The sequence below is a fragment of the Pyxicephalus adspersus genome, chromosome 4, assembly GCF_032062135.1.
Source record: "Pyxicephalus adspersus chromosome 4, UCB_Pads_2.0, whole genome shotgun sequence".
NCBI lineage: Eukaryota > Metazoa > Chordata > Amphibia > Anura > Pyxicephalidae > Pyxicephalus > Pyxicephalus adspersus.
The window spans coordinates 56,190,567-56,212,876 of record NC_092861.1 but is presented as its reverse complement, the minus strand read 5'-3'; the positions used below and the strand labels follow the sequence as shown (position 1 = coordinate 56,212,876).

The window sequence follows — 22,310 nt, the reverse complement described above, 5'->3', positions numbered from 1 at the left end:
CTTTTCATAGTATGGGTTAGAGCTGTAGAAGCTGTTGAAAGTTCAGAGCCCATCTCATTTCTTGTTAAAAGACACCAGCAACATCTCCCTTTTTCCTCACCAACGTTATGGTTCCTTGTACACCCCTAAATTTATTTGTGTTAATTTTTATTTTGGCATCACATGTGGGCTTTACCTAGAGAAGCCTGCATGGAAATACAATTTGACTGGGAACCCCCACTATTGACTGTCATCCACCCATCAAGGCATTTTGATATTTCCATACGTCATCCTAGGACCCAGACCACTGATTGCGTCGAGGTAGAAGAAATCAGAGAGGAGTACTTAGGCAGAGTGCTGTGATGTTTTCAGGAAGCTATGTACAGCTCTCTGCCAACCCCTTTCACTAGCCAAGATCTGCCTGTATTGCATAGAGAGACACCGATATTCTAGCTTTAATAGAAAACTTATCAATAGGTGAAAATGTATGCTATTCCAGCAGAGCTCAGGCCACCTGGATGATGGTGTTCACATCTGTGAAGCTTTTACAAAAAGAAGTGGTTCTACTTCATTTTTGGTAAGTTTGTTTTATTACAAAGGGTCCTGAAAGAGATGTGAAAGCACACTTGTCCATACTGAAACCAACAGTAAATGATGGACCTCACAACAGTGCAGACCTCTGAATTGGGAAAGTAAGAAGCAGTGAAGGCCCTAAAATATTTAAGACACTGGTAAATAGGTAGCAAAAAATAAATAATAGGTACAAAAAATAAAATAAAATATCATTTAGAATGATTAGGTAAGTTTTGTGACATTGCTTTTGCGATGAAAATTTTATTTTTGGTGGAGAAATTTTTGCAAAATTGAGACTAATTTTCAAAGCTAGAATTTTACATTGCTGACTTAGCGATTTGAAGCATTAAAACAGCTTAAGGGGGAACGGGTTTGTTTTACTGTAAATCAAAGTGAATGTAAAGTTGGTAAACACTATGTTAAAGTCCCCTTTGGGTATTTGCAAACATCACCACTAAATATCATATTCAGATAGACTGAGTTTTATAATGTAGCAAAAAAAGTCCAAAGAGTATAGTTTTTTCTTTTCTTTTTTTTTTTATTATTGTTTAGTATAAAGCCCTTTCCAGGTGCACCTTACTAAAGATGGTAATAATTAAAGTGGAGCAATGGCCTTTTTTGGTTGTTTCATTAAAACTAACCTCCTGGCATATGTCAAAACTATCCTTTTGGCAGAGCTCCCAACGCACTGCAGGAGTTAAACACTAATTTTAATTTTGGGCTTTATTTGATCTCTTGCTCCCACAGCTGGTTGCAGTTGATCAGTACACTGCAGGATCAAAAGTCCTGCTTTGCAATGAGGAATGTGAAAGACCCAACTACTGTGAGGTACTTACCCCACCAGCGATTCCACGTTGTCCTCGACCGCACAACCCAGGGATCGCAGGCAGCATAGATGAGACAGCTGCAGCAGGCAGCGCGGCCGGGGCTGCAGCTGCCCTGCTTGCAGCGTGTCTCCTCTCTCAGAGGTACTGTTCGGCCAAACGGCATCCTAAGCATTCCTGCAGACATGCACAGTGCTGCACACGCTCTCAGCTTTCCTGCGGGCGTGCACAGCACAGCCTAAGGGGCCCTCCTGTAAGAGGCGCATGCGCGCTACTTTGCGTGCCTCTTGTACCCTCCATGGGACATTTTTAGTTTGCCTCTCCTATTGGATTGATCTTTGGTGTTTGACCTCGGCCTGTACCTGGATTACGCAATAAAGGTTGTTAAAAGTACTTCCTGGAGTCGGTTTTGATTTATGTGCCCAAGCTCATTACAAATACAATTTAGATGGTCAAAAAAGAAGAAGGAAAATTCTGTGGCTAGACAAGTAAAAGATAGGACACAAAGCTTTTGCTGCAGAGAAGGTCCGTATTCTTATTTACATTCTATCCCAACAAACTAATCACAGCAATGCAACTGATTTTCATAACTTTCATAAGGGAAAAAAAAACTACATTGGGGAAAAAATCGATCTACTTTGACACCTGAGATATTTTTTTTTTTTGCAATGCATCATACAAATCTTTTTTTAGGCGTACCTTACTATACAGAATAAACTCCACCAATTTCAGCAATATCATGTCATGACTGTGTTTTCTTTGTCATGCTTTTGATCATAAATTGTAGTTAACTAACTCCTAATTGCTTCATTACTTACACCTAAGTGATAATGGTGTGGTTTGCACAGTGGTGTCATATCTTTTGTTATAATCAATATTAATAGTCCAGCTATGCTCATTAGTATGGATGAATTAACCAATGACATTCATTACCATACTTACTTTTGACAATCTCTTTTAGACAACAGGAATTTGTGTGTGTGTGTTCAGATTGATAAGCAGAAAATAACAAAATGGTGCAGTGCAGCAAAGATTTTTCTTTGTTTAAGATGACAATACACAAGGTAGGAACAATCACATTTTTTTATTCACATTTACAGTTTGGATAATAACTACCTGTTTAGGTTTATTAGTGTTTTCTTACAGTTAACTACTAAAATTTATTGACTACTTAATTCACAAATAAAATATTCAACAACATTTCTGTATATTATGCATGAAGGAATATACCTTCTTTCCATTTGACTTGAATGTTGAAATTATTAAATTAAAGTATAGATATATTTTATTTATTAAGTCTAAAAAACAAGTGGGTCTTTTTAATAAAACAAAAAGTAATGTGCAATGTGCAGTAACCACAGCAACCGGAATTTCTTGTCTGCCTGAAATCTATATGAGTGCTATTCTGTGGATTCATTATTACTCTTTATAGTGCTTTGCTGAATAAATATGATAAAGGTGATTTAAAGAGATCCACAGAGTAAGACGGACAGTCAACATTCAGCTTTGTTCCCCAATCTATTGATCTCCAAAATTAAATATCTGGAATTGGCATTTTTTACACTCAAAATCATGGGTCAACCTTTGACTTCAGTGGGCCCAGTTCCATAGACGGAGACTGACCCTATGGCAATAAGGAACACCACATTTACCCAGTTCTAATAATATCTTCTAAATGGACTTCTATTTTTGTGCTGGAAAGGTAATAAGACAATTGTGGTCACAATGCCAGCTGGGCTTTGTTTGTAGAAAATAGTTCTTCATAGGAAGGAGGGGCCCCAGTCTCTAGCACCCCAAGATTCACTGCACATAATGAGGCCTCTGAAGTTTCATTTAACCTCCATGGCCGAAAATTAGAATGTTGTGAAGTTTCTGTTCCTGTAAAAAGAAAGGCTGCTTTAATGTTTCCTCACAGATGTTAAGGATTGTGTGCACCACCTACTGTACATCAAGTATATAAATCATTGAGTTTAACTTTTCTTCAATTGTCTAGTTCAGTGGAGCCCAATGTTTTTTTCATCCAGGGGCCGCTGTTGACATTGGCAAAAACTTGCGGGCCACAATGCAAACAAACATTAAAGATGTATGTTTAAAGGTAGAATAGTTTTAATTTAAAATTACATTAAAATGTTTCTAGTTCCCGTAACATTCACCAAATAAAAGTAATGACAAATCAAGAATCTCTGCAATGGATACTTCTTTGATCATCTTCAGGTCCCTACAGCTCCTCGTTCCAGAGAAATTAGGGTTCACAGAAGGTAATTGGCCAGATATGTGTGACAGGGTAGCACAGTATGATAGGTATAGTTTTTCTGTGATGTGATGGCGCTGCAACAATGAAATTTTAGGGGGAGTTAGCCACAAGAGTCCCCCACTTATCCTACTTTTTAATATATCTACAGCTCCTCTTTCAGGAGAAATTTGGGCTCAAAGAACATAAGCGGACAATAATATGTGAAAGGGCGCCATGGTATGACAGTAGTGATACAATTTTTTGGTAGGGCGGGGTAGCCACAAGAGTCCCACACTTATCCTACATTTCTCTTCCTCTACCTAAGTGATATTGGGGTTCACAGAAGGGCCAGCTATGAGGGACAGGGTAGCACGGTATAACAGTTTTTCGTATCTTGTGATGGTGCCGTGCTGATGACATTTTAGGCGGAGTTAGCCTCAAGAGTCCTGCACTTGCAGTTACATTTCCCTATTCTTACTAATTGGGATTCATAGAGAGTAAGGGGATAGATATGTGTCACAGGGTAGGCATGATATGATGGGTAAAACATTTTCATGGGGAAAGGGGGGGCATGAAAAGTTTCCTACTGGCTCCTACTTTTACATTTGCCTGTTCCAGAGAAATTGTGTAACAGACAGCTTGTCAGTCACTCACTCCCTCGCACCGCAGCGTCTATGGATTTGACTGCAGGCGGCAGTGAGCGGTACTGAGGGTCCCCTCGTGCCAGGGTTCCATGTCCTAAGGAAGGGGTAACTGCATCGCAACCTTACCGCCAACCTGAATACAGCCTTAAAGTTTTGTGTAGTTTAAGGGGCACAACAGCGCACAGACAATTGGCAGTACCCTCATGTTCGTTGCCATGAGAGTGGCCCCCAGGGGATCCCCACCATGCAAACTCCATTTGGGAACGCTGGTCTTGAAATAGCCTCACTTAATGTTGTTAGGATTTTATGCTTGTGACCCCTTATCTGGCAACTTGATACACGTAGAGGGCTTAAATTTGGTTTAGTAGCAGCTCTTAGGAAAAATGTCACATTTCTATGAGAATCAGTGGGAGAGATATGAGGATTTATACATGGGGATAATGGCCGCTGCATGGACACAGACACAGCTCTCATGCTGCTGCTGGGATTACCTCACAGCACAAGGTGGGCGGGGAGTAGCTCCGTCTGCTGGCAGCACGATCTCCATCCGCGGGCCGGATGTGGCCCTTGGGCCGTAGGTTGGGCACCCCTGATCTAGTTAATGCACTAATATATTTTCTCTAATAATACATTTCTTATACATCTAGTTCAGTCCATGATTGTTGGTAATTTTTTACCCTGTGAGGAATCCAAGGTGCTCAAGGTGACTACTGTAACCATTTTTCTGGAGGATTTCCGTTTCTTTATCCAACACTGCAGGCAGCAATCTGCCAAACAACGGACCAGTACAATCAGAAGCACAATCATGAAGACCCTGCAACATAAACCATGGAATATAAAATAAATATATATTAATATTTAATTTTCCACCTTGAAATAAACCTTAAAATTAAATCTTCTCAAACTTCCCAATGGTATTACAGTTCCTTCCTGAACCACCAGACGCAGACAAGGTTTGAAAGCCAAAAAGGCCATGCCTGGTAAGGTATAAAATTGGACATTTTATAATTATGAAATAGTGTAGTAAATCCTGTCTAATGTGTACAGAATTACCAATACCCAATATGCTTACTTTTTTTGGAAAACAAAAATAGTTATACAGTTTCTCTACATTTGAGGGCTCTCCATGCCATAAAGAATTCAAGCTGTCATAAAAGCCAGAGGTGCAACTAGGTGAAATTTTTCACTTTCATCTGTGAATCTGGTGCCGAAGAATAAAAGAGGAGTGTTCTCTGTGTCCGAAGTCCCTGCAGCACCACCTCAGTTGGAGCTGGTGGCTGAGGAGAAGGAGACAGAAGCTTTACCAAGCAGTCCTGAAGTTGTTCCAGATGGTGAAGCCAGACCAGTGGAGGAATCCGCAGGGACTGACCCCCCGACACCTGGACAAAGGAGGACCAGGCGTGAGTCTTGGTTCAGTTTGGATGAGAAAGAAACTACAGTTAAGCGCAGCTGCAGTGAAAAGTCTGCTACAGCTGGCACAGGTTGGTGACGAGGAACCTAAAGCTACGTACACACGTCAGATTTTTATCGCCCGGCATCGGCCAATTATCGGGTGAAAATCTGCCGTGTGTACAGTTGGTGTCGTCCATCGTCCGGACGACCGACCTGCCGGATCCACGGACGATGGACGACAGCCGATCCTAATGAAAGGGAAGGGGAGAGCGGGCAGCAGGGTGCCGCTCCGTCGCTCTCCCCCTCCCCTCTCCATAGAGCATGAACGGTGCTGTATGTACAGCATCGTTCATGCATCGTGCACACCCTTGTCGTTGGAAAGGATCGTGAAAGATCCTTTCCAACGACAAAAATTGGAAGTGTGTACGCAGCTTTATTCAGGTGTCATTGAGGAATTAACTGTATCCAGTTAACAGGTTCCACTGTCCGCGGCAATCCCACCTTTGACCAGCTCAGACGAGGAACCGTTCAGTCCAGCACCAAGTGTCTGTATCAGTGTCACCCAGAGTCCTACCACTCTGAAAATGTGGAAGAGTTTAAAATGTGTTCCCTGAATGTTTTGTCTGATAAGCTCTGTACGGAGGGCAGCAATATTTAGCTATTTAAGCAGCATTCGCTGTGAATTTTTCTATGTTCAGGAGTGCAAAATAAACCACTACCCAAATTATGAACACCTCAGACAATCCTGGACTCACGGCCCTTCAGTATGGTCAGGGGACAATGGAAATTCAGCTACAGGTATTGGTATCCTTGCAAAAGGGGAACAAAGTCACCTTTTCATCATTTATTGAGATAGTACCTGGGAGAGCTATGATGGCCACTGTGAAATTTAGGAGGAGGAACTCAGGGTGTCTCTGCTACCCAGAGAAAAATGAGTGAGCTGAATTGCTTAATACCATACAGTTTTTCATTCCAGGTTCCTCCCCTGCAATTGTTTGTGGTGATTTTAACTGCTTATTACCAGGTGAAAAGGCTTTAGAACAAGGAGGAACGATAAAACATATGAACAGCTGAAAAACATGATGGCTGATCTCGAGTTGCAGGAGGTATGGGAAAAAAGTTACATCCGAATGATCCTGGTTATACATGGTATAGCAATATAAGTAAGTCTTGCATTGACTTTTGTTTTTGCCATCATTCTATCACTCCAGGGAAAATCACTCTCCAAATGATTTACAATGCAAAAGTGGAAAAATTGGAAAAAAAATAAATAAATAAAAAACGCTCCAGGTTTTTCTTCAAAAAAGCAATCAGTTTAAAACAAAACATACAAAAAATCAAGGATAAGATTACAATATCTGACATGTTAAAGGAGACCCAGAGTTTCTACTCAGAGCTCTTTAGAGAAAAGAAGATAGATCCTAGTGTTGGTCGAATATCTCACTATTCGATTCGACGGCTATTCAATCGAATAGGCCAATTTTGTATGAGTGATTGAACGTTGAATTCGAACACTATTAAAGTCAATGGGGGGGTAAATTCTGGTTATTTTGCGGGACTGTGTAGAGCTTCTACAGCCTCCAAATACATTTAAAAATATACATAATAAAAAGATGCATAATAAAAAGATACATAATATTACATAATACTAATATGTACCCCTGTACTTATTCCCAATGGTTGGACATCTGGGTGTCAACTTGTTAAAGGGGCTTTTGGATCCCAAATTAGTCACTGACTTGGGATCCGGAAGCACAGAATTTGCACAATACTCAGGTTGAATATAAGGACAACCTGAATTTGAACACCAACACTAATAGATCCAAGCGTCACCGAGGAGGTGGTTGGTGCCTTGGAGCTTAAATTACATCATGTTGACCAACATATTCTTTTCTGAAGATCTGAGTGAAAAAGAGTTATTAGTTACCATCAAGACCTTTACCAAAATGAAACGTCCAGGTTATGATGGTTTGCCAATTGAATTTTATCTGTCATTTTTGGGATCTCCTGAAAAATGATCTGTCTGAAATCTGTGCAGTTTTGTCATCTAACAGGCCTCCGGACTCCTGGCTAAGGGGGTCATCACTCTGATCCCTAAAAAAGGTGACCTATCAGACCTGGAGAACTGGCGTCCCATAACCTTGCTCAACACAGATCATAAAATCTACTCCAAGATTCTGGTAAATAGAGTCAAAGAAGTTGTTGATAAAGTTATCCAGGGTGATCAGGCCTTTTTGTCCTTAGACTTCCAAAAAGCGTTTGATAAAGTTTCACATATCTATCTTTGGAAAGTGTTGAAAAATGGGTTTTCCTGTTACACTAATTAACCAAATCAAATAAATGTCTTTACAGTGGTGCTTCTAGCAAAGTCTTAGTTAATGGCTTTTTATCAGATAATGTTCAAGTCTGGAGGTAAACAAGGATGCCCTCTCTCTCTTCCTCTATGTATCTGTGCCTTCGAACCACTTCTGTCATCACTAAGAAAGGACAAGGTAATCTGGAGAGTCCATATACCAGGGGGTGGTGGTCAGTCCAACAAAATTTGTGCATACATGGATGATGTTACTGTCCCCTGCTACACAGAGGCTGCTATCAACAGGGCAGTACTAAACACTGAATTTTTTTTGTACAGGCTCAGGATTCTAGCTAAATATCAACAAGTGTAAATGTCTTTATCTTGGCCAATGGCAGCTTCAACATCTAGAAATTGCAGCATCATGTCAAGCTATCAAAATTGTTAGAACAAGTGTTCTTTGACCATCAAAACAAAGGACACCAAAGCTTGAGCATTGTCCAAGAAAAAATAAGCCAAAAAATTGAATTCTGGAAGCTATATAACTTAACATTATAAGGTAAAGTGCCAGTTGTAACATCAATAATTCTGCCTCAGTTACAGTACATAAGCCTTGTCTATCCACCACCGCTCTCCATAATTAAAAAAATCACCAGAAATATCTTCAAATTTTTCTGGAGCTCAGCTGTTGAAAAAATTAAAAGGTCGATTGTGCACAAAAGCAAGGCAAATGGGGATAAAGACCTCCTGGATATTAAGATCTTTCTGTGGTCCAGTTTTTTCTTCCTCTGCTTCAAGTGCCTCCAAACCAAATCTAACAAATGGTCATATTTTCTCAAGTATGCAGCTGATCATGTGTTTAGGAGGAGACGATGGTACTAACCATCCCAAACAGTTCCAACACTCATCATTCTTCCAAAACCATACACAATTTCGGAAAAATGAATCCGTATCTGGAACCTGCAAAACCTAGACCAAAACACCCTATTGGATGCAAAAAAAATTAGGAAATTCATTAAAACAGGGGAGGAAATTGCACTTGTACCCACTTTTATTACGGAAAGGTCAGCACAAATCTGGAAAAACGTGGACGAAAAATTTCTATCAAACAAATTCAAAGATATTGCTTGGCAGGGTGTCCATGAGTGCCTGCCCCTGCGTGCCTTTCAGCATAGGAGGAGTTTTGTGAGTTTTGTGAGCACATATGCAAGAGCTGTGTGGCAGTCAGCCAGGCTTTGCTAAAATTTTTAACAGACCTTCAAACACTTGACCACCAGGTTGTCATGTACAGTCCTCCCCTTTCCTTCTCAGTGGAGAAGAAAAAGCTACTTTCGTTTTCTATAAATTGCCTGAAATTGGCTTTATGGAAAACAAAAAACCATTTCTTGTACAAAGATAATTTCATAAACGAAAAGGAGTGTATTAAATATGCCTTGAGCAAAATGTTTGATTTTAATTTTTAATTGATTGGGTAAACTAGAAGCCCAGAGAACCTGGGGAATGTATATGTGAAATACACGTGTTTAATTTAGTTTTTGTGTATTTGCCAAAATATGTTGTTTTTTTTTAATTTTGTAAAAAAGGCAAGCAAAAATTTACATACCATGTTGTGTTTGTGAAAATGGTTTTTGGTTATGGTCAAAAATATATGTATAAATGTTCTTATATGTTGGAACATGCTATTCAAAAGATAATCTTGTTTTTTTTTTGTTTTTTTTTTTACACCGGATAATGGACTTTTGTTTTACCTTTTTTAAACGACTCCATACTTTGCTTTCAGAAATGGACTTTCTGTTTTTTTTTCTGCTACAAAATGTACTTTATGTTCCTTTTTCTGTTAGAAAACGGACTTGGTTACTTAAGCCTTGGTTACTTAAGATCATAGACTTTTATTTTTTAGAAAAAATGTGCCCTGATTCTTTAATTTGAAAATGCAAAAATGTATGCAAATTTTCTGTTATGCTTTGGTATTTTATTGTAATTTGTGTATCTGTTTCTATTATTAGTACTCTTTGAATTTTTTTTCTATTATTTGTAAATAAGCTGTTTATACTTTTCCAATAAAATGTAAAAAAAAGTTAGTTTTGTGTTTTTTACTGTTCCTAACCTATGCAGCCTGGACCCACCTTTTGCCTGTGACCCCTACTTTGCTTGTGTTTTGCCCTTGTGCACTTCCACTGGTGGATGGATTACCTCTGTATGACCTCTTGCTCTGTATTCTGGACTTGTCTCTGTTGAAATCTTGGTACTAATTTATCTGTGGGCTCCTGGTCCTTCGCCAGCTCCTCGCCAGGCACAATACCGTGCACACTGTCCTGGGGGCAACCGTGTGCTGGGTAATGCAACCAGTCTCCCGGGGCTTGCTATAGGTGAACAGTGCGGCATTGGGGGACTGGTGTCTGGTGAGTACTGTTGCAGGACCAGGGCCTTACAGTATTAAACAATTCAAATTGCAAGCCAGACTTCACAGATGCCATCCAATCCTCACCATTCAGCACACATTTACTTTTCTTACTCCCCTGGTACTAGTCTACAATATGCTGTAAGTGTCCTCAGTACTAAACAATATCTAACAGCATCTTTATATTTGCTATTTAAACTCAATAAGGAAATACTATATCCATGTCCATTTTGACATGTGCACTGCATTTACCAGGTTTGCAGCTACAAATATTGAAATAATATGCTGTTGATTTTCTTTGCAGTGCAGCAAAGCAGAAACAAAACACTCAGTCAACAGGGAACATAAAAACTCAGGAAATGTGCTGACACCAGATTGCCTGTACTAAGCTGCATTGCTGATATGAGTAATCTAATATTATGTGAGTCCAATCTCATTTACTGGGAAGCCAATAATTCAGTTTTACCTCTGATTATTAATTTTTAGTGATGCCAGTGCTGTTTTGGGAAATAAGTATAAGTGAATATATTAATGACTGGGTCTCACTTTTATATTGCGGTTTTTTTTCCCAAGATGGATTACCTGCTGGATATGGTACCTGGTTTCCAACACTACATGTTCCAAAAGGAACTGATAGGTAAATTGTGGGCAACATTGGTTATCTATAATAATATATAGATAGTTATAGTTATTATAGTTATCTATAATAATATAAAATAATATAATATAATTATCTAAAATCTTTATTCCAACCACATAAAAAAATCCTACTAATATATCAAAAAATAGAATGTAAGCTCTTCGGGGCAGGGTCCTCTCCTCCTGTATCACTGTCTGTATTAGTCTGTCATTTGCAATTCCTATTTAATGTACAGTGCTGCGTAATATGTTGGCGCTATATAAATCATGTTTAATAATAATAATAATAATAATGTCCCATAATGCTTAGCTCACACTTGCCATATTTGATTATACTGATGTTATATTTTATTTTTGTCAGCCAGTTACCACATTGTACCCATTAGAAAATGCAGGGTGGATAAATGCCTTTTCAAATAACTATCAATGCTGTAAAACACTGGAAATCTTCCTTTTGACTGCAGATTACTATAGATCATAATGAACAGCTGAACGAGTATATAGTACTATCCCTTTATTTCTAAATTTAAAGGAAGCGTTTTAGATGAGTTCTTTAGGCTGGGTCTATACATACGTTTGTAAAAATGCATGTAAATGTTCCTACCACGTTTATATGCAATTTTAGACAAGCTTTAAAACGCTGGAAACGTCTGTGCCGCATTCCTGCATTTTTAATGCGTTTACCTTTCAAGTGCTTGAAAATGTGGAAAAACACCACTGCTAAGAATACGACTTATAGGGGGTGTTATATTGCATTTAAGCAGCTTGTTTTATTATTTTAAACTTTGTAGTAACTAATATGTCACAGAAAACACTTTTTATTTTCTGTCTATGTACACATGCTAGAAAATTGTAACCCAAAATAAATGATCATGATTGACTTGGATAGAATTCTATCATGTGTTCAGAGGTCCCCTGATGCTGCTTAGCTATCCTCTATGATGGATGACTAACTGAGGATGACCAGTATACATATACACAATTGCTGTGGCCAAGTTAGTTTATTTTATTATTTTATTGTATTTTCAAAATATTTATATTGAGGAAATAAAATATAAATGCATACATTTAAGGTAATCCCTATATATCACCATGCACACTTACCAAATATACCATAGATGGATGGGTTGTTCAATATAATTAACACATCTGAAGATGAAAAAATAAAAATGAGATGGTGAACTCTGTAGTCAATGAGTCTGAGCAAAATTAATAAATGGCACAGAAAGCAACTTACATGTCAGATACATCACAAACACTGGCACATGATGGCTGTAAAAAATATTATAAAATTATTTATATTATATAAAAATCATATAAATACATATGTAAATATAAATAAACATAATTATAAATGCACAAGACATCTACATCCATAAAATATTATGTTTGTACAAAGCATGTTGAACCTATCGATCTCTTTAATGCTGGTTGCTATCAGTGGTATACGTAACTATGGTGTACACAAGGACTCTCAACAGAGAATCAGGGCTTTCCACAAAATGTTCTAGCATCTAAAATGGCTACTAAAACTTTGTCTCTTTTGTCAAGTACACCTGACCCTTTCGGGTATGGCTAAACCCCTTCTACCATGTAACAGTGTTAAGCTACGTAAACACGGCAGATTTTTATCGCCCGATAATCGGCATTGGCCAAATATCGGGCGAAAATCTGCCGTGTGTACAGTCGGTGTCGTCCATCGTCCGAACGACCGACCTGCCGGATCCACGGACGATGGACCGATCCTAATGAAAGGGAAGGGGGAGAGCGTGCAGCAGGGTGCCGCTCCATCGCTTCCCCCCTCCCCTCTCCATAGAGCATGAACGGTGCTGTATGTACAGCACCGTTCATGCATCGTGCAGTCCCTTGTCGTTGGAAAGGATCGTGAAAGATCCTTTCCAACGACAAAAATTGCAAGTGTGTATGCAGCTTTAGGTGCCCATTGATTGGCCCTATTCCTGGAACCTATAACCTGGGTAGGTGCAGACAGGTTGGTTGGTTTACCAGAATAAAAGATGGCTTTTTGTAGTCCTGAGAGGCATAATATCTTTTTAGAAACTGTCTTCAATATAATTAGAACAAGATCCTGATAGAATGGATATAGCTTGGATGAATTGTTTAATGGACCCTAATAGCACATGGGTCCGGTACATTGAAGGTAGATTTAACAGAACCTCTACAATACCGGATGTCCTTTGCCATATGATGATTTTGTGACATCTCATTTCTGTTTGATCATTGCCATCTATATACATTTTTCATATACATTTTTCCTATGTAAAAACAGGATGATCTGTATGAATACTAGATCATTATTTCATGTTTATGATCAAGTTAAGACACAGATAGTGATACAGATGGCTACCGATAGGACCGTTAAACTTTTTGGTTTGATTTAGAAAATAAAAACATTTATTTACTTAATACTTAATTTAAATATTTTATATTAGAATAAATCAATCAACATCTCAGCTTTCAAAAGCATGCATGAAGCTAAATTATTTAGTGTATGTTATATTTTAAACATGTGCAACACTATTTTAGTCAATACCAAAGCTGCAAACAAGTTATAATATTTTACTTTGTTACTGTATATATTCTTTGTTACAACATCAAGTGATTGTATATCACATGCTCATATTACAAGAGAACATTCAAACCTTCTCTCTAATGATGGGCATTGCAACTCATTATTTATAAGATGATGTTTAATACCCCCAGTGGAAAAATCAATGATCTTTGTAACTCTGCCAGGATATAAAGCAGATAAAAGGTCATTATTTATTTTAAAGTAAATCAGTTTAAACAAGACCTCAGCGGAACAACAGGTTTAATCAAAATAGCTAAATGCATTTTTAGATGGCAAAAAAAACAGAATACTGTTGATGATGGAAAATGGGTGTTCTAGAAGTAGCTTATCATAATCATGCCAATGTTAGGAGCTAGAGGTGATCGGAATGAAACATCAGAAAAGTCAGAACAATTCAAGTTGAAATGGTCAAGAATTCTGTGTCCCAGTTAAAATTCTAATTTTTTACAACAAAGGCCTAGATGGCCAAGTTTAAATCCCATTATTTGTTTATTGGTTCAGCCATTCCAGATAGAATAACTTAGGTAATAAACTTATTTATAAAACTAAAGGATCATAAAACTTGAATATACTTGAGTTCACCTCTTTTTATGCTTTATTGCTTCTCAGTACTTCTTTTTAACACTTTAAATTTGCTTTTAAATGTTCATACTCCAACAAAGGCTACATAAGAAGCACAGCATGCTTCTTGATGTTGTCAACAGTGGACATAATATGTGTTGAAAAGGACACTTTGTAGATTCCTACCGAAGTGTATGTGACAGCCACCAAACCTCAGACATACATTATTCAGCAAACACATCACATCATATGTCGAAAAGGAACTACAGTTCTAGTAATGTAGTATGAAAAAAAGTGCAACCACTGATGTTATATGGGAGAAACAAGACAGAAATTACAAAATGAATGAATCTACATAAATGCCATGAAAGAAAAAAGAAATACAACTACAGTACACCTGGGGAATTTCATTTAACAACCAGACCACTCTACGATAGGCATGAATATTTTGGTAATTATAAATGATAATTCTATTTGACACACAAGATAACAGATTAAATATTATTAAATACTTTTCTTAATCCCCATACAGACCTGCAATTGTTGTCATTGAAAACATCTTTATTAATCATTTCTATTTTATAAATGGAGTTTTGTACTGGCAGCAATGATATATATATATCATTGTATATAGTAATGATATGGGGGAGGATGAGCAGGAGACGTCCTACTGTATCCTTTCCAATAGAAAACCAATAAAATTCCTTCCTGTTGGTGCTTTAGAAGTCAGGCAGGTTGGATCACTGCACAACATCAGGAGGAAAATGTACAGATGCAGAACTTTTTATCGCAAATAAAAATTTATATTCTCTCCACAGTGTTAATCCCTATCAACGAATTTCATGATCACTCTCACTTTACTGGTGAAACGCCAAGGCTTTGATTTCCATTACTTCTCCACCTTAGTCATGGTTGACCTCCTTTTGGGGTTTCCCAGCCTTCCCTTACACCCCGCTGCATTGCCCACTTCTTCACTTTTAATCTAACATTTACTTTCTAAATTGATTACCCTATATATGTTATTTCTTTCGAGAGATAGTGGACTTTTCATAATTCTTCTCTAAACCTTTATGTATCAGTCAGTACTGCTTGGACTAAGACAAAAAAGTATATAGCAAAAGCTTGTCCAAAAATTTTTACTGTATGGCAAAAAAAAAATTAGTATCACAGACACTACTACGTTGTTCTTTAGGCAGTTCAACAATGTAATAGTTTATTGTTTTCTCTATATTGTGACCACTGGAATTCAATTTTCCACCAGAACATAGCAAAGCAATAAAATATTCCTTCAAACCTTTAAAGGTCTAATTGACTGAGGGAACCACATCCAACAAACTATCAGTTATACTGTTTATTAAATACTTTTTCCACCCTATGATCAGTAGTCATGGACAGTTAGAAAGCATAAATTAGATTACATGCAATTAAATGTAACATCAATGCATATTTATACACTCCATATGATTTACCTAAATTTAAGTAAAAAGTAATGCATATGTATACACTTCATGTAATGTTACCTGAGGAAAAGTAAAATAGACCACTCCAGTAAAAAGGTTCAGGAAAAAGCAGCATGCTGTGTTAAACTTCATTATGAATGTGAAAAATCCTATTTAGATTTGCGCTGGCAGCTTGTACGCCAGTCTCCTGCGCTTTTGAAGTTTTCTGCTCTGACAGCTGAATTCATTAGAGAGTTTTTCCAGTGTGACCAACTGATTACGGACTGCAGAAAGTGCTGCTATAAGGGGTGTTAACAGCAAAATGAACATTTGTTTCACGTCATTAGACACCATTGCAACAAAAGCTCTCCACATATAGTTCCTTACATTCAGTAATCAAAATTCAGTTTAAATGTTTTTAAAATCAAGAAAAAACTAATTATAGGTTTAAAATATAGCACTTTTAGATTTTGTTTCTCAAAAGAAAGCAGGGTGTTAAAATCATTACACTTAAGTCATTTGGACTTTTATTCTTGTTCCTTGCAGTAAGGAAGGCACCTTTTATGCAGACAATTGAGTTTATAGCCTTGAAAGTTATGTTTCACTGCCCTCCCATCTACTACATATAGATTGTTAACAGTACATGTTTAAAGAACTGATAGTTTAGAGAAAGTAAAATAGTAAAGGATTGCATTACATTATAGAACTTGCCTATTTTGTCTGCCTAATGAAAGTTGGTTTCAGACCTACTAGATTGTAACATACTGTGAAGAAAGACAAGTGTTTTTAGAGGTACAGTGCTCCACAAAATAATACTCTTCATAGATAAGATTGTGGAGTGTATTTCGTCACACTGTGTAACCAATTTCTATTCAAGGCTTAACAGATTTCTTCAATGTCTGATTTTGTTGGGATAGCCATATATCTTGTCTTTCTAGAAAAGGTTACCAGTTATTCTCTGTTTGTGTACAATAATATTTAGTCTATGTAGTGCAAGCCTTTTAGTTCACGGTCAAGTAATACATATCATTATTTGCAAAGGTGAAAAACTTTTAAAAATAGTCCACCCTAACTAATCACTACATTGTCAAAAAGGGTGATCTGGTTTGGTTCACAGTCTATTTGGTCATCTAATCCTATTTTGTAAATTGGAGAATATAAAAGGTATAGCACTGTATTTCTCACCACAAAGCAAAAGTGTGATTTTGGTAATCCTAATATGAAGCATTTTAATCAGTTCACCTCTTGTGTTTAGAAAATTACCACAAATTATCTAATGTGTACATAATAAAACATATAAAATTATGTTGTACAAGAATTCATAATCTATGAAACACAAACGTTTTTGTGAATAATGGAATTTTCCCCAAATATTTCATTTCAAATTTCAAATTACATTTGTGCTTGATGGTACTGCCCACAGCAAGTAATTTGTTTACCAAGCATTCAGGCTCCAGAAATTGTCACAATTGGGTTATAGGTGTTGGAGTATACATAAGTGATAATTTAGAAGAACTATTTTAAAGATTACAATACTATGAAGTTGGTTTTGGTTTATTTCTAATGGCTTACAAACACCTGGTGCTTTTTTACATTACAAATCTGTCAGACTGTCAAGATGTGGAAAAAGCTGGGAAATTATTGTATGTGTTGTGAACTTTCAAAACCCATGACTAGAGTAGGCCCAATGCCCCCGTTTAGTACCTCACCAGACCCCCCACCATTGTCTGTTCAGCCCCCTCCACCCCCCATAATGACACCTCTACCTAACCCCTGACTATTCCTGCCTATACACCAATCAGAGTGCAATCCCCTTTGCTTCTAGCACTTTATCCCTTACCTTTTTTTTAGGGCGCTTCTTATCGTCCTGTAGCCCCTGCACCTACTTTCCTCTTTCTGTATGGATCTACCTTTTATTCATATTGCCACCACTGAACCCCTGCCTCCCATCCTCTGATCTATTCTACTCCACCAGAAACTTAATCAAGAATATTGTGTGCCTACAGGGTCAATAAGGATAAGCAAGTGTCTCCCATGAGTAATAATTCTAAAATCTTGTAGTGTATGATGCTTGTCCTAGATCAGGTCAGGCAATGACTTACCATGGTGAAAAAGTAACACATCCTTAGTTTTTAACTTTTAAAATCAAGTCAAAGTTATATCTCTTTGTCTTACATTCTCTCTAAATAAAACTGGAAAACAAAATACTAATGGGAATTTAGACTTGAAATGAATGTCAGTGACAGGATTGCTTTAAAATATAATTGTAGGGTTTACCATTGCCAGCATTGAAGGCCTGACATCTGATTCTCATAAGTATGCAACTTGGATTTGATATCCACACGCTGGAGCTTTTATTTAATTTTCTCTGCAAATACTTCATGCAAAGTTGTACAAACAGTAAGAAATAAATCAATTAATGTAAAATAAGTCAAGAATGCAAAGCCTTAGCAGCATACTGAAATTCATTCTTCAAAGAGCTGCTCACTTTGACAAGGAGTGGACAATAGTTTAAACATAAATTCTTTATTGAATGTGGCTTTTCATATTAGATAATTGGTACCCTGATCACTTCCTCAGACTGAGTACATGGTTATCATCTCAATAGCCTCATTTAGATAAAGCTTTAGGCTTCACTGTTATAAAATGTAGCATGTCAGGTAAGGAAACCCAGGCAATAAAGGAAATGCTTTGCTTATCTTCTATATACCCTGGCTGTTGGGTATAAATGAGTACTCCTGATTAAATGTAAGCTCTTCTGTTTGATTTTTTAACTGACTGTATCCAGATAATTGATCAATTGAACATTTACAGTAGTCATGCATCCATTGACAAGTGCAACCTTTCTAAGCCTTTGAAATATTTAAGGTCTTGGGGAATCTCTATTAGTAAAACTATAATTTTGGAGTCAATGAGAAAATATATTCTCCTACAGTAGCTAGAATAAAACCCTTATAAGCACCTAAAAACTTCACTAGAGTTATGCACCTGGCTCTATCAAGTGGACCAATGAGTGTTAACAATGTATTGCAATGCATCACTTTGTTACCACTCACACCAGCACACATATGTTACATGCAAAATAATGTTCGGTGATGTGGATTGGCCCTACTGACCTGATCCTAAAATGTTATGTCCTGACCAAAGTGTTTATTTGCTGAATAGTTGCTCAATAGAAGTAGACACTGCTTTATTTATTTTCCTCTTAATCTTATTACAAAGAAAAAAATATTTTTTATTCATGTACTTTCCCTTTCGTAAGGAAAAAATCTCAGACCACAGTAACAGTCACTTTCTCACATGAATCAACATGTAACAACAGGATATCTTTGCACATCCAGAAGGTACATTTTATTTGGTATTAAACTGTTTGAATGACAAAACATCTTCCTACATAGTGGCTATATGGAGCACTTATTAGCAGAGGTTACCTGGTTTCCTCTCTCCACAGTTCTGGTTTACCTGCACCCAAAACTATACTCACAACGTGGTTTCAGCTATGATGAGGTGTGTTATTATGTAATTTTAGGATCGATGAGCTCTTCCTTTCACACCTATCCAGGAATAATTTTTTAAGTTTGTTTTATTTTTAATTAAAATCAGTAGGGTTTTCACTCACCCAACTATTTTCCTCCCTCTGGTGCACAATCATACAAAGTGCTTATTAGGCCATCGACACTCTGTAAACATGCATCGTGTCAAAAATATTGCATGGACTGCAAGAACCTTTCCTCAGACTGAAATGTGCAACACAGATTACCCACAAATGGCTACAACCCCACCCTAAACAGGCCTAGTTCATAAAGTGGACACCTTCCACAATCTATTTGTAAGTATAGTCCACCCACCTAGGGGCTACATATTAAGAAAGTTATGGCAAAACATTTGTAATGCTTTTGTCAAGCTTGAAGCAAATTGTTTGAAGCTTTCAAAGCATAATAATGCTAAAAGTGTCTCGTTACCCATGTATTTAACTACCATATTTTTTTATTTTTGAAATATATTTATTAGAAGAACAAGATATGCATGTGACTAAATGATTCATCCCCCTGATTGCTTGTCTTTCTGGCTTATAATAATAAATTATTCCACTTCTCTCATTGAATGGGAAATATGAATTCAAGGGTATGATTGCTGCCCGATTCCAATGATATAATATGATCCTTGAGAAAAGAAGTGGTATTTACATTTTAGCATTAGTTACATGGGGGGTTCCAGGAGGTGTTTGGTGGCCATGTCTGTCAGACTCCTTACCCTTATAGAATGTCGTTTGAGGAAAGTGTTGCAGCCTAGCTAATAGACTTCCTCATACAGATTTAGGTCTAAAAAACTATTTTAAATAGTAGTTTTGCAAGTCATATGCAAAACCTTAGTCTTACAAAACAGAAAAATACACAGGTATTTATTACAGATGCCATCACCTACCACCCTACTTATGAAATGCTTCACTGAGTAGAGCTTTGTCGATTTGACATATAAGGTGTTGTGTAGAATTGGTTCAGTCCTAATTAGAAGTTATACATTTACAACAACTAAATAAACATGTTCACAGTGTTAATGATTTATGTAGGTTACAAGCAAATTTCTGGTAAACCCTGTGCTCTTGTTCAACATACTGCCCTTAGAAACGCAGTATTATTTCCACACGTCTGGGATTATAGTAGAAAAATAGGAAAAATCTCAATTTAAAAACCAAATACTTAAGTTAAACTAAAAAAACAATGTTCTTTTTCTTTTAGCTAATAAAGGCTTCAGTATTTATTATTAAGGTTACTGTACCAATAGCAGGTAAATACATATAAAGAAATCCAAACTCCATAGACCTAGCTATCATAGCACAAGCCTCAATGTTTCTCAAAATTGTTACTCTTTATCAGGTCCATTCAGCTTAGGGTGAATGACTATTGCCTCCTACTAATAAGACCACAACAACTAAAAAAAATTCTGTGAATGAGAAGGGACACTGATGGTAGCTGAATTTTTGCTGCGCACAATGTTTCACATGCTGCTAATATCCAACTACTCCTTCAAGTTCCCCAATGATCTCCTGCTATCCAGACAAATAAAGAGCTGTCACTAGGGGAGAAACCTTGAAATAGCAGATGAGTGGTCTGACAGCCTTTACCGATTGGCTAAATATTTCAACCAATAGATGCCTGGGAAAGGATTTCAGAAAGTACAGTTGCGAACTGAAAGTCAGTAATGCAGCAAAAGATATTTTATTTTTTTATGATTTTTCTGTAACACATTGACTATTATGCTAAATTTTCATTTTACAATCTATTGACATGTAGCTAAACTAAAGGTTCAATCTTACATAGTCAGAATTTTTATTCTTCACATACTGGTCAAGGAGATTTTCTGTTACCTGTTGATTCTTTGTTTTTTTTTTTAAGTGGTATGTGCTTTTCTTCCTGAGATCAATTTAGGAAATGCATTGCTTTTTAGCATTCTCTGTAGTCAAGCAATTTTAATACTCTTTATGAAAATGTGTTGCTGAGCTAATGTTATGAAAATGGATCCCTTACAATTTAGACTCCAGACGTGTATGAATCAATATGATAGATATGTGATTCTGAATTGGTTGCCACTAGCTATCTTTGAGAAAAACATGTCTTTTTTTTCCATGGCTCACTTCCACTCAGGAAGAATGTTTGTACTAGATGCTACAGGCAGCATGTATACTGTAAATGATCAAATCTCTAACCCACAGCCAGAGAGGATAAGGAAAGGAAATAGGATGTAAACAGACTAAATTTTACTGATACCACTTGGATATTCATAGTCAGGTGCACTCTGAAAAATTCATTAGACACAATTCACCAAAGCAGAACTTTGAAGTGTGATTCTTCTGGCAAATGTGTACGTAGTTCATTTAACAGATGCAGAGAAACACGCAGCAAAGAAAGTTTCTTTTAAGAAACTAGGTGTTTGTTACAGGAAGATTCAAACAAAGCTTGACCTTCGCATGGACAGAATGAACCTGCCAAGGATAGTCTACCACATGGAGAAAGCAGCCTGAATTATTAAATCTTCGGAGATGGGAGAAGACAGACTGTCATGGGAGAACCTGGGTGATCAAGCAAATCTGAAATGGATTACTTGAGAATCATTAGCTATTAGTTGGAAAATGTTTTTAATTCTGAACCAGATATATTCCTGGTTTTCTGGATCAGGTTCTTCCATGATAGTCTATCTTCTCTTGTCTTGGAGAAGTTTATTAAATCAGGCCCAGAGATTGAGACAGAGCCTGTCTTGTGCAGTGAGAGAAAAAGTCATGCCCTGAAAAGCAAGGCAATTGCAGAGATGGAAAAAGTCTACTACATGCAGAGATGAGTCATGTGGAGAAAAGAGCTTTTTCTGGAGCTTTTCATACAAGAGGGTAGTATTGTAGAGGTAGGATGAGTCTGCATACAAGGCTTTACCATGCCAACCTCTCCCTATCTGCCCTCTGCTGAAACCACTGAACCACAGCTCAGTATTGAAGCAGGGGTTCTGTCACTGGGAGCAATCTACACTAAGGGTCTGCAACTGAAATGGGCCTGTTACTGAGGGAGTCTGAGTAGTGCTGAAAGTAGATGGGTTGCAGCGGAGAATGGGGGCATGAGTCTACATTCCCCATAGGGGCGCAAATGGCGTTACTTTTTTGGACAAAAGCAGGTAAGATAATTTTGTGGGCAATAAAGAGACAGTTTTTTATTTTATGTTATGACAGATTTTTACTGAAAATCTTGTAATTGTT

The 22,310-nt window shown here is 37.2% G+C and overlaps 1 protein-coding gene across 1 annotated transcript; it reads right to left on the bottom strand.

Annotated features, from left to right (window-relative positions):
* Nucleotides 1-2,441: 2,441 nt before the first annotated feature.
* Nucleotides 2,442-15,826, bottom strand: TMEM207 (transmembrane protein 207). Its single transcript, XM_072410404.1, has 5 exons — nucleotides 15,650-15,826; nucleotides 12,216-12,250; nucleotides 12,083-12,127; nucleotides 4,931-5,067; nucleotides 2,442-3,254 (listed from the first exon to the last, which is right to left on the bottom strand). The coding sequence occupies exons 1-5, from the start codon at nucleotides 15,719-15,721 to the stop codon at nucleotides 3,097-3,099; spliced, it is 447 nt and encodes a 148-aa protein (XP_072266505.1). The 5' UTR covers nucleotides 15,722-15,826; the 3' UTR covers nucleotides 2,442-3,096.
* Nucleotides 15,827-22,310: the final 6,484 nt, after the last annotated feature.